Genomic DNA, 13,022 nt, shown 5'->3' with positions numbered 1-13,022 from the left:
TGTGTTTATGCATGTATGTTATGTGCATGTTATCCTCAAAATATTTGTCCCCCCCCTTTTTTATCTTTTTTTTCTTTCATTTTTATTTTACTGTATTTCTTACCATCTTCTATACATTTTGTATCATTATTAGTTCCAGTATTTACTCTGGACAAAGTTTACAAAACTGTTATTGTAAACGCTGGTACTCATGTTCACAAGAAAAAACTAATGAATCATTGATAAATAAAATTTAGTAAAGTCAATAAAAAAATTTTTTTTCCCTAAATTTTCTCACTTTAAGTAAAACATTTAAATTGAAAATGTTTAAGGTGTTACCAACCGAAATAACATTTTAAATGTCACTTAAAGTGAGAAAATTCTGGTTGAAAAAAACTTTGTAACACTTTACAATAAGGTTCATTAGTCAACATTGGTTAGCTACATTAGTTAACATGAGCTAATAATGAACTACACTTACAGCATTTATTAATCTTTGTTAATGTTAATTTCAACAATTACTAATCCTTTATTAAAATCTTGTTAACATTAGTTAATGCACTCTGAACTAACATGAACAAACAATTAAAGCTTAAATTTTTATTAACTAACATTAACAAAGATGAATAAATACTGTTACAAATGTATTGCTCATGGTTTGTTCAAGTTAGTTACACTGAAAAAACTAACTTTTTAGTGTAGTAATATTTATTAGATTAACTCTCATAATTTCTACATAATAATATTAACATTTATTGAGAACTAGATTTTCCTAAGTAAAATGATGATAAATACACAATTAATTCATATTAAAAAAATGAACTGTGTGGGAATAGTAAGTCTTATTAGATATTTTCTTGTATTATTTAACTGTTTTATAGTCACTGCACATAGTCCTAAAATAATTAAGTAAATTTTAATCAAAAACTTTAGCAGATGCATACATTACATTAAAAATAGGCAATATGTAAAATGAACATGGTATAAATATATGCAAAAACCTACAGACAGGATGAATACCTAGCTTATATGAGAGACGAAGCTTTAGATATTATAAATATGACAGGTGCTATGATGTGATGATCATGAAGTCTGTTTTAAGGTCTTGACGCCCTTTACTTACTATTAGACCTTAACATTTGCGTCTCTTTCTCGTCTTTCCGATCAAATATGTTTGTATAAGCAAATGGCGCGTCAAACTACATCGCTCCAGCAGCGCACGTGTCACTGATATAAACGCGAGTTTTGTCTTAGCTTGCTTAAAGTTAAAACATTACAACTATTAGCATTATGTTTGAGAAGAACCTTTTATTAGGCGTCGCAGCTCCTTGCGTGTGCCTAGAGACCTCTGCACTCGAGAGACCGGCCGGCTGCTGCACGAGCACAGACAGAGAGAGGGAGAGAGAGCAAGAGTGAGAGAGAGAGAAAGAGAGAGAGAGCGAGCGAGAGTCTCGCTGCAAAAAATTACAGAAATAACTCGTTTATTTTTTATGAGTGAATTATTTTACTTGTTTCTCCGTCACACTAAGTCTAACAAGCGTGAGGGCAGCGTTAGCCACGCCCACTTATTTGCATTCCGCGGAATAGACGGAATAGAAAAATCTGTTACGTCTGACATTTTATTCTGCAGTAACGGAATATACCGTCATACCACCCAGCCCTAGTTTAAGCTCTTATATATTGATGTTGTTTTGTTGTAAATAATAATTTTGTGAAGTCACCGTTTATGTGATCAGTGTTTCTTTACATGAAGCCTGTTCAGAACGGAGTATTGTAATTCCCTCCACAGTGCTTACAAAGCATGTCAGAAACACAGTTTGTGTGCGTTTCTGTTCAGAATCAAGTTTATTCAATGACTGACTTGTTGTCAGTCATGAATTTTGTGTTATAATGCCATTTATAACACTAAAAATAACTAGGTCCATAGACATATGTTAAAGAAAATAACGAACAGAAACTATGATTTATTTAATATTATTAGGACAGCAATGCTTCAATTTTCAAAAAAACCTAATAGACTTTACCTAGACGATTAAAATAAATCTAACTTCTAAATAAAATAATTAAGTAACATTTAATTAATTATTTAACATATGTTTTATCATGCAATTTTAAGTAAATTTTATTTGATTATAGTAGGTAAGTTTTACTTATAAAAAAGCAGTACATTTTACTTAAAAAAAGTTCGTGCAAATTGTTACGAGGATTTTTTTAAGTAAATTTTACAAGTTGTTTTTTTCAGTGTACATTATCTAATGTTAACTAATGAACCTTATTGTAAAGTGTTACCAAAAACTTTTTTAGGCGTTACCAATTTAAGTAATTTTTTAAGTTGATCCAACTTTATCTTTTTACAGTGTATGTATAAATTTTACAAAATGAGGCCTGAAGCATAAACATTACAAGCTAAAGCCTGATTTATATGATTTTTTTCTACCATTTAAGTTGAAAAATGTCAGTTTCATCCTATCTTCATTTGTTCTCTTTTTATAACTTCTTAAATATGGGTAGGTTTCTTTAAAAATAAAAAAAGTTTTAAGTCTTGGCTGAAATTTTTGTAAAGTAATTTTGTTACAGATCAGATTCAGAACAATTATCAAAAATACACAGAGTTTAAAATTTGTTAAATTAGTTTTTGCTTCAGATTTTTTATAAATTGGGTAAGAGCGCCATCATGGATAATAGCAGAATTACAGATTAACATAAAAACTTGTCAGGAACGCGTCATTGGCCGGGAAATTTTTTTTCATAATTGACGCGAAAACTCGTCAATGGGGAAAGCGTAAAAGGTACATATTAGGACCTATTTAAAGGGTATTGTCCCAGTGACAACCTTTGTACCTTTATTTGTGAAAGTGTATTAATATGCCTGTATGTTACAATGTAAGAAAGATTTGTTAGTTCAATTTAAAAAACTAAGTGTTCATGCTGCTTTGAGTAATTCAACTTAAAAATATTAGTTAACTAAACATTTTGACTAGGTTAACTAAGATTTTTACATTGAATTAACTAAAAAATTTTAAGGCAACAGGTTGAACCAACAAATCTTTTTTACAGTGTATATGTAAAAAAAAGATTTTAATTGGTAACATTTGTTTTCCTGTTTTGTTTGTTTGTTTCATTTGATATATTTGCATGTTTATATATTTATATAATAACATTTTCATGGAAGGCATTTTGTGAAACTTCAACTTTTTTTAAGGAATGAGTTAAGGTACTAATATGCGATTTATAGGTACAAATGTGTACTTTTTGAAATGGTACCACTCCAGTGACAGCTTTTGCACCTTTATAAGAGTGCTAAGCTGTGACTTTGTACCCACCATAGCTTGTTGCCCACATAACCCAAAGCTTTACCATGAGAATGAAGTCTATTTGAATCATCAGTGTCTGCGTTATCTGTGCCGGACAGTAATGGCGGCAGTCATTAGCATGCTGATGATTGAACTGATGAAAATAATGGCCTCTCGCTGAGTCACGCGTCCTACCAGTGTTCTCGAGGGCGACTTTCGCAGCAGATGCCCTTTTCTCTAATCACCCCCTCGTCCTCATTTCGCTCCTCGATCTGCCTCTCTCTCTCACAGATATGTTTATCACGGGCTTGTTGACAGGTTGCTAATGTTAATACGCACAATAAGAGCAGAGGCTTTCAGCATAATGACCTTATCAAGCGGCACTTATGCGGCCCGCCCAGCTCGATGAAAAACATGCTCCACCAAACGATTTCCACGATAAGTGACGTCAATCGTGCAATTGCATCTCTTCATCTTTTGAGAAGCTCCACGGGCGTAATTAAAAATAACATTTGCAGTAGTACTGTGGTTAAAAGGTATCAGTTTAACAAAAAGAGTGAGCTTTTACCACTTTGGTGCCCACACAGGCAGTCCTGGTTCGTTTAGCTTTAGGTTACTGTAGTTTCTCATTCAGATGTCTTGGGTTCAATACCTTGAATGCACTATAAGTTACTTTGAACGAAAGCATCTCTCAATGCATAATATGTAAACCCAGAGTTCATGTTTTTGATTTCTGTGATATTTAATATGCAGCAATAATGAGTTTTGTTATGCATTGCTCTCAATGTTTGCTTTAAAAGTTTAATTCAGAGCTGGGTAAGGTGAACTCCACACGCCTCGCCGTGCTCACAAGTGCACATCAGGTTCACGGTATTACACACGCACACATCATACTTCCCTAATGGGTTCAGAGTAGTACACACGGCTGCAGACATGTATGTGTGCCCTCGCTTATAAGCCTGTATGAAAGCCTGGAGGCAGATTGAGATGAGCTCATGTATTATTTTCCACTTTGAAGCAGTTTCTAGTGAGAACACTTTGGTGAGTCAGACAGCAATAAAAGATTTAGCTTCACCTCCGGGCTGCAGTCAGGGACCTCGTGCGTCAGAGATCTGGCTCCGTAGAGCCGTGTTTATATCAGGTCATGCATTCCTAATCAAATGTTAACTCTTATCTTCTTTTGTCAAATGAGAACATACATTCCTTGTTTTTAATTCAGTTTTTTATCTCTCCACCCAGTCTGCAGTAGCATCCCTGACAACATGAACGTCCATCCGCTGAACCGAACTGCTCTCGTGTTGACCTGGGACCGACCGTCAACTGTCTACCACCCGCCTATACTGGGCTTCCTCGTCTCATACAGCTGGGTGAAGGACGAAATGCCTTTTGAGAAGACCTTCACGCAGAGCGGCGAACACAGCACGGTAAGATTTCCCGGCCCAAAAGAACAAACGGGCGGATGGCTACGCAAGAGCACAATTAAAACGTCAAGGGCTGTGATTGTTTTAGCCATTGTTTTATTCCTTGAGATAGGAAAAGGTCAGCTGGTTAAATTATTCTGCGTCTGGGTTGAGGTTGCTGTCATTTGATTGATGGTGCACACGCTCGTCCCGCACCGAGCTTTCTCTGATTGGTCCATTGTTTTCAGAATGGCATTAATGCAATAAAGGAGAATTGTTCGTTTAACGCATTTTAACCAAAACACTAAACGTGCAATGTGACAGCTAAAGACGTCTGACGTAAACATACAATGAGGAAAACTTTTGTCAGGAAACAATGCATCAATGAATTAAACCATTTAGGTTAATAACTTTGTTAATGTAGCAGTTGCAATATACTGAAATAGAGGAATTGTAAGAATGATCGTCTGAGGCTCCATGAGGTAAGTAAAGCAAATTATTCAAATCGAAGACATACAAATCAGATCACAGACATCCAATGACATGTATACTATAAAAAATAAAACTAAAGCCATTGTGCCATTTTTGGTACAGAAAAGATAAATTACTATTTTGTCATTACAAAAATATTTTTGTTATCAAAAATAAGACAGAATAGAGTTTTAAGGCAAGAAAGAAGTGTTTATTGCCTGTAAAAAGTATCTACATTTTTATTTAAATAATGCAAAACAGTTTTAAGGGCAGTAAGAAGTGTTATTTAAAAAAAATAAGACAAAGTACAGTTTTTTAGACAAGTAGTGTTTATTGTCTGTAGAAATTAGATCTTGGTAAAAAATAATGCAAAATATAGTTTTTGTACAGGCAAAAACACTTCTTAATCACCATAAAACTGTATTTTGCATAATTTTTTACCAAAAATATTTTTTTACAGACAATAAACACTGCTTGCTATTCATAAAACATTTGAACATATGACAAAATAGTTATTTATCTGTTCTGTACCAAAAAATGGCACAGTGGCTTTAGTTTGTTTTTATAGTATACATTGTATATTATTTTTTAACAAAAATAAAAAAAATGTTTAAAGGCAATAAACGCTTCTTACTCTTTTTGAAACTGTATTCTGTCTTATTTTTAACAAAAAATATTTTTACAGGCAATAACAATTCTTGCTGGCCTTTAAACCATGTTTTGCATTATTTAAAAAAAAAAATTGTAGATACTTTTTTACAGGTAATAAATATTTATTTTCTGCCTTAAAACTGTACTCTGTCTTATTTTTGTTAACAAAAAATATATTTTGTGCAGGCAATAGCACTTCTTAACACCATAAAACCGTATTTTGAATTGTTTTGTTTTTTTACCAAAAATCTATTTTTTTACAGACAATAAACACTTCTTACTTGTCTAAAAAACTGTATTTTGTCTTATTTGTTTAACAAAAGATATTTGTACAGGCAATTAAAACTTCTTACTGGCCTTAAAACTGTATTCTGTCTTATTATTGTTAACAAAAATATTTATGTAAAAAATAAATATGTAAATACAGTAAATGCCAGTAAAAAGTGTTCATTGTCCTTACACAGAAAAGAATTGCCTGTAAAAAATGTTATCTACAATTTAATTTTTTTTAAATAATACAAAACACAGTTTAAAGGCCAGTAAGAAGTGTTATTGCCTGTACAAAAATATCTTTTGTTAAAAAAATTAAACAGAATACAGTTTAAGTTTAAGACAAGTAAGAAGTGTTTATTGTCTTTAAAAAATATATTTTGTTAAAAATAATACAAAATACAGTTTCATGGCCAGTAAGAAGTGTTTATTGCCGGTAAAAAGTACAGTTTCAAGACAAGTAAGAAGTGTTTATTGGCTGTAAACCTTTTTTTTTTTTAAATGTACCATAGTTTAAAGGCGAGTAAGAAGTGTACATTGTCTCTCCAAAAGCATATCTTTGTTAAGAAAATGCAAAATACAGCTTTAAAGCCAGTAAGACATTTATTGGATGTAAAATAAATATTTTTAAAAGAAATAATGCAAAATACTGTTTTCTACATTATTTTTGTAAATACAGTAAATTTCAGTAAGAAGTGTTCATTGTCCTTACACAATACTTATCTTTGTTAAAAAAAAATTAAAATACAGTTCCATGCCAGTAAGAAGTGTTTATTGCCTGTAAAAAAGTATTAAATTTTTTTTAATAATGCAAAACAGAGTTTCAAGGCCAGTAAGATGTGTTATTGCCTGTACAAAAATATGTTTTGTTAGAAAAATTAAACAGAATACAGTTTAAGACAAGTAAGAAGTGTTTATTGTCTGTAAAAAATAATATTTTTGTTAAAAATATTGGGGAAAAAACTGTTTAATGATGAGTAAAAGCGTTTTTTAAACATTTTTTATTTTGTTAAATAATAATGTACCATAGTTTAAGTGTACATTGTCTCTACAAGGCATATCTTTGTTAAAAAAGCAAAATACAGCTTCAAGGCCAGTAAGACGTGTTTATTGGCTGTAAAATGTACAATTTTAAAAGAAATAATGCAAAATACTTTTTTCTATTGCAGTATTTTTGTAAATAAAGTAAATTCCAGTAAGAAGTGTTCATTGTCTCTACAAAAAATAATAATTCCGTCAAAATAATGCATTAAGAACAGTTTGTTGTTGGTAAAAAAATTATATTTTTATTAAAAATAATACAAAATACAGTTTCATGGCCAGTAAGAAGTGTTTATTGCCGGTAAACATTCTCAACCCAACACTGGCAGCCATTATGAAGGTACATTTTGAACCCTGCCTATAGTAAAAAAAAAATAATGGCATCAGAACTCACCGCCCTAGAACACAAAGACTAAAGTGTCCCTTGTGGACGCTCTTTTGGTACCCAGCGTTTCTTCACAAGTCTGATGGATCGATGGCTTTCATTGAACTGATGGATTCGGACAGCGTTTGCTCTTTTTATTCTTTTTTGCTCTAATGAACGACTTATGCCCATTCCTGTCAGTCACCTTATCAGAGCTGCTTTATCCACGCTGTATCCATGACGACAAGAAAGTGTCCAGCGAGTTTGAAGGAACTTCTTCTGATGAGCCCTGTCAGTCTTTTTATACTCGGTCAAATTAGATTTGGATCCAGTTAAGTGCCACGGTTAAAGTCCAATTACTTTCTTTCAATCTACGTAGCGTCATGACTCCCATCTTTTTGGCTGTACATTTACATTTTTATTTCAAATTTGAGACCTAGTGAATCGAGACCAACTTTGAGTATATGAAATTCAAATGAACCTGACATTGAGGTTTGCTGAATGATGAAACAGGACGTTTTATACAAATAATAATGACAGATATCAAATGTGCTTTGATGTGTCAGCTATGGAAAATGTACGTCCTGTCGTTCATGTTGCGTAATGAGGTTTTTAAGTGTGTGCAGTTTCACAAAAGTCATTTTGAGTCAAGCAAGATCTAATTTTTGTCATTTTATGACATCAGAATTAATTCAGAGTTGGTGTTTAAATCCATTTCTATTAGCTTTAAAGCTATCTACAGTATGCACTAATCTATGAATTAGATATGAAAAATGTACAGTTTTCTAGGTTAAATATTTTGGATTAGTTTTAACATACAGTAAACCTTAATATGTTGAAGACACCTTTTGTTCAAAGGGGCGTCTGCAAATATTTGTCCTTAATATAATAATTTTTTTACTCCAATACCATCTGCCACCAACTATCGATAGCTATCAGTAAAAAACAACAATTACAAAACAACTTTTTTAATCAACTAATATTTTTAAGTTGAATGAAATTTAAAGGCAACTAGGTAAAAAAAATAATTTTTTACAGTGTACTTTTGCTAGACTCTGACATAAAATGCTCTTGGCTTTTTTATATCGTGTAACAAGATCAAGCCCCTCTTTGTGTTCTGCACCAGACAGAAATTATTTTGGAGGAGTTTTTGGAGTACCCAAGAATCCAATATCTGTCAACAGCCCAGTAAAACTTTACAGTAATACAGAATACAAAATAAAACCACACATACTGCATGTACTGTATACCCCTTGATGCGTCTTTAAATAATGTGTGACTATGTAAGGATGCAGCAAAACAGTACTGTGTAGTATGCATGACATCAGTACAATAGCATGTTTAATTCAATGAACGCCACGTTTGATAAATTTGATATTTTGCGATTTTAATTCAGTTTGGATCAAATCCAGAAATGGAAACCTACCCCTGATACTGCAAGTCACACTGGAAATGGTCATTTTGATTGCATTGCATCATGGAAAACTATATTCCATGGAGACTGCTATGTTAAATTCTGGACATTTTGGCAAATGGGTGATTCTCACGAAATCCAGATGTAGAAGGTGTCCAGCATCAGAATTTTTAAAAAGCCCATGAAGACATTTTTTTAGCACATATAAGATTAAGGTCTGAACTTACTATAACCATTATTTTTGAGAATTTAAAAACTATTTCCTATAGAATTATTTAAATTTTTTAGATTATCATTATCAAAAATTATCATTACCGCAACATGATATTCCATTAAATATATGCATTTACAAACTCATGTTTCGGTAATGAGAACTAAAAAGTTGTCTAGGTACTATGACAAACAAAATTTCAACTTTTATCTGGAGAGTAAAAATAAGAACTGCTTACCTGGTAGACATCTTGAGTGTCACAGTCAATTATGTCCCTTCCAACAATTTTTATTAAATGTTAGTTCCTTGATGGCTTAAACAATGATTGAAAATTGTTGCGGAGAATGAGAAAGTGGTCTTGGACACATTTATATTCTTTATTATTGTCTCTACATTTACCAATGATAACCAAATACCACATGTTTCTTAACTGTAAATGTTTATAGTATAACATGCACTGAAGCGTTTTATTTTTTAGATTTTTGAATCATAAATATTTCCATGTCAAAGAACCCAAATCCAGTCATGGACACATTGCGGTAATGAAAATTTCCCCCTTAAATGTGGAAAAACCAACAAAATTGGTTTGTATGATGTCATTTGAAATCATGTGCAAAATAGTACGTGAAGAGATGTTTGCAACTGTATGCTTCTTATTTTGATACTCTTTCTTTGCATTTACTTTTTTATCAAAATGTCTAATTTCACGAGAATCACCCAAATGTATTCAGTGCATACCCAAAATATTCATGCCATCCACAACATGCAAACAAAAAGGATCTTGATATAAAAAGCATATGCATTTTCCAACATCACTTGAATGCGTATGATGTGTCTTTGTTTTTTAAAGTGTAATGTGTTTTGTATGTCTCCTGCAGAGGGCAGTAATCCCGCTTGTGTCTCCAGAGGTCCTGTATCTGTTCAGAGTTCAAGCTGTATGTCACAGAGACCAGCGCAGTGACTTCAGTCAAACGCTTTTATTTAAAGGTTTGCTAATATGTTGGATTTTGATTGGTTGCCTGTCCTTTTAAAAATGCACTTTATTGATAATCAGATCCATCAAATTGTTGCGTAATCTTGATCCATAATGTAATTTCTTTTAAAGCAAACACCACAAGGATATTCGAGGGCACGAGAATTGTAAAAGCTGGAATGGTGAGTAACTCCTAAAGTAATCTGCCGTAAGTCGCTTTGGATAAAATGTAAATGTCTTCTGTGTGTTCTAGCCTACAGTTTCCCCAGCATCTTCTGCTGACATGGCACCCATAAGCTCAGGCTCGTCGACCTGGACCTCCGCCGGGCTTCCCTTTTCTTTCGTCTCCATGGCAACGGGAATGGGACCGCCATCCAGCGGCGGGCAGGCCACCGTTGCGTCCGTAGTGACCAGCACTCTGTTAGCAGGACTGGGCTTCAGTGGTAGCATCATTTCCTCACTCCCTGGATCTCTATGGCCCACTCATTCCACAAACTCAGGACCAACACCCACCCAACACCCATCCACTCCTTCCACCAAACCCAGCCCTCCAGATAACAGCATACATCCCTCTGAAGACACGTCAGAGGCGAATAATCGAGACGAAGAGGGTGGTGAAAAAGAAGAGGATAAGGACGATGAAGAGGAACACGGTGAAGAAGAAGAGAGGAAGAAAAAAGAAAAAGACGCCAAGGATGGGAAGCAAGAGAAGAATTTTCCTGAAAATTCAACGACCACTGTCCCAACATCAGAATATAGGGTGAGAGGTCGAGAGAGGGCTGATGATAACAATGAAAACTCTACAGTCACCCCTGGGATAGTGGAAGAGGAGGTATCTAGGGCCACGGAAAGGCACTCTGGGGAGGATTCATCCAAACCTACATGGCTTGAAGATAATGACAGCGCAGACATGCAACTTCCTGCCGGCTCGACCGAGACCACTAAACTAACCGATGAGGAGAAAGCTCTCTGGCCGTATTATATTCACACCGGTAGGTGAGCTGCAAATGACCTCCACAGTCCAAAGGACTCGATGTGAAAGGCCTTATGCAAACAAAAAGATAATTTCCCAAGAGGAAAATTGAGGAATTGCAGCAAGATAGGGACAGATAAACTATACCATTAAAAAGATGAGAAAAACTCATTTCAAGCATGCAAGTGTAAGCCTTAAAGGGACACTCCACTTTTTTAAAAAATATGCTCATTTTCCAGCTCCCCTAGAGTTAAACATTTGAGTTTTATCGTTTTGGAATCCATTCAGCCGATTTCCGGGTCTGGCGGTACGACTTTTAGCATAGCTTAGCATAATCCATTGAATCTGATTAGACCATTAGCATTGCGCTAAAAAATAACCAAAGAGTTTCGATATGTTTCCTATTTAAAACCTGACTCTTCTGTAGTTATATCGTGTACTAAGACCGATGGAAAATTAAAAGTTGTGATTTTCTAGGCAGATATGGCTAGGAACTATACTCTCATTCAGGCGTAATAATCAAGGAGTTGCTGCCGTAACATGGCTGCAAGAGGTGCAATGATATTACGCAGTATCCGAAAATAGTCCCCTTGGTTACTTTCAAAACCAGTGGACTATTTTTGGGCACTGCGTAATATCAGTACACGGTGTAACTACTGAAGAGTCAAATTTTAAATAGGAAAAATTTCAAAACTCTTTGGTTATTTTTTAGCATGATGCTAATGGTCTAATCAGATTTAATGGATTATGCTAAGCTATGCTAAAAGTGGTACTGCCAGACCTGGAGATCAGCTGAATGGATTCCAAAAGTGTAAAAATCAAATGTTTAACTCTAGGGGAGCTGGAAAATTAGCATATTTAAAAAAAAGTGGAGTGTCCCTTTAAATGAAAGGGCACTATCAATGCCATTAAAACCTTTTTCAACTACAAAGAAACGAACCTTTTATAGTATCAGCTATGGATTTATATTGCACAATTTACTATATTACAGAATGGTTTTAAACTGTGTTTAATTTTTACCATCCTCATCTCTCCAATAACCACCATGCAGAGAGGAACAGCATATCCACTGTCACCCGAGACCCATTGTCCTCATCCGGCAGAATGGAGTGGATCATTCCCCTGATGGTGGTCTCGGCCCTTACTCTCCTCTGCTTGATCATGATGTTAGCTGTCCTGGTTTACTGGAGGTAAGATACTATTAGAAAACGTTTTGACAAACACGCTTTCTACATGACAAATATACATAGTCCTGCAGAATGACTTTGTATAGCTATATTTTGGTCACATAAAATTTGAATTCAGAGCTACCCAGCATAATGCAACAAAAACAGAAGCAACAACAAAATCTGTTGTTGTGGTCATGGCGGTTTGGAAATGGCACCGTCTGACCCCACACCTCATTTAGCTTTTTCTAGGTCTTTCTCTCTTTCTACTCGTGCAATACCTCTCTCTTTCTGGCCTTTATCAACCTCGTTCAGCTCTCTCTGGAGAACGCGAGCCCCATCTGCCCACCCGCTCGCAGACCTGTCTTAACCCTGCGGTAACCGATCAAAATCTTTGCAATGAGCTCCCTGCCAAATACCACCGTCCTCCTGTTCTGTCTTGTGTTTGTTTATGGTTTCGGGCACCCCAGGGGCCGTGAGTTTTGTGCGGAGGGACCCAGCTGCGCTCCAATCTGTGAAACTGTCTGGTCTAAGCATATCATTAAAATGTGAACACCGAATGTAAGATTGCATTTGTAAACTATATTAAAAGATAATCATAGTGTTCAATTTAATATTTACAGCATTGAGCTAGTTGTTTATATAGTGATATTTACATGCATTTTTAAGGTTTGCTTGAAATACTGTGGTACTATACATATGCACTGACTACACTGTCAGAAAAAATGGTCCGTAGCTGTCACTGGGGCGGTACCCTTTCAAAAAGTACACCATAGACTTCATATTTTAAGTACATATTGGTACTAAAGAGTGCAT

General features: G+C 34.5%; 1 protein-coding gene across 1 annotated transcript in view; it reads left to right on the top strand.

Moving 5' to 3' along the window:
- Positions 1-13,022, top strand: part of ca16b (carbonic anhydrase XVI b) — a 123,739-nt gene that overhangs the window by 87,823 nt on the left and 22,894 nt on the right. Inside the window, exons 9-13 of the mRNA XM_055212752.2 lie at positions 4,512-4,696; positions 9,973-10,081; positions 10,200-10,249; positions 10,321-11,059; positions 12,092-12,230. Of these exons, the coding sequence (XP_055068727.2) occupies positions 4,512-4,696; positions 9,973-10,081; positions 10,200-10,249; positions 10,321-11,059; positions 12,092-12,230 (1,222 nt within the window). The remainder of the gene's footprint in view (positions 1-4,511; positions 4,697-9,972; positions 10,082-10,199; positions 10,250-10,320; positions 11,060-12,091; positions 12,231-13,022) is intronic.

The sequence above is a fragment of the Misgurnus anguillicaudatus genome, chromosome 8 (genome assembly GCF_027580225.2).
Source record: "Misgurnus anguillicaudatus chromosome 8, ASM2758022v2, whole genome shotgun sequence".
In the NCBI taxonomy this organism is placed as follows: Eukaryota; Metazoa; Chordata; class Actinopteri; order Cypriniformes; family Cobitidae; genus Misgurnus; species Misgurnus anguillicaudatus.
The sequence above is the reverse complement of the archived record's forward strand: the minus strand, read 5'-3'. Positions and strand labels throughout refer to the sequence as shown.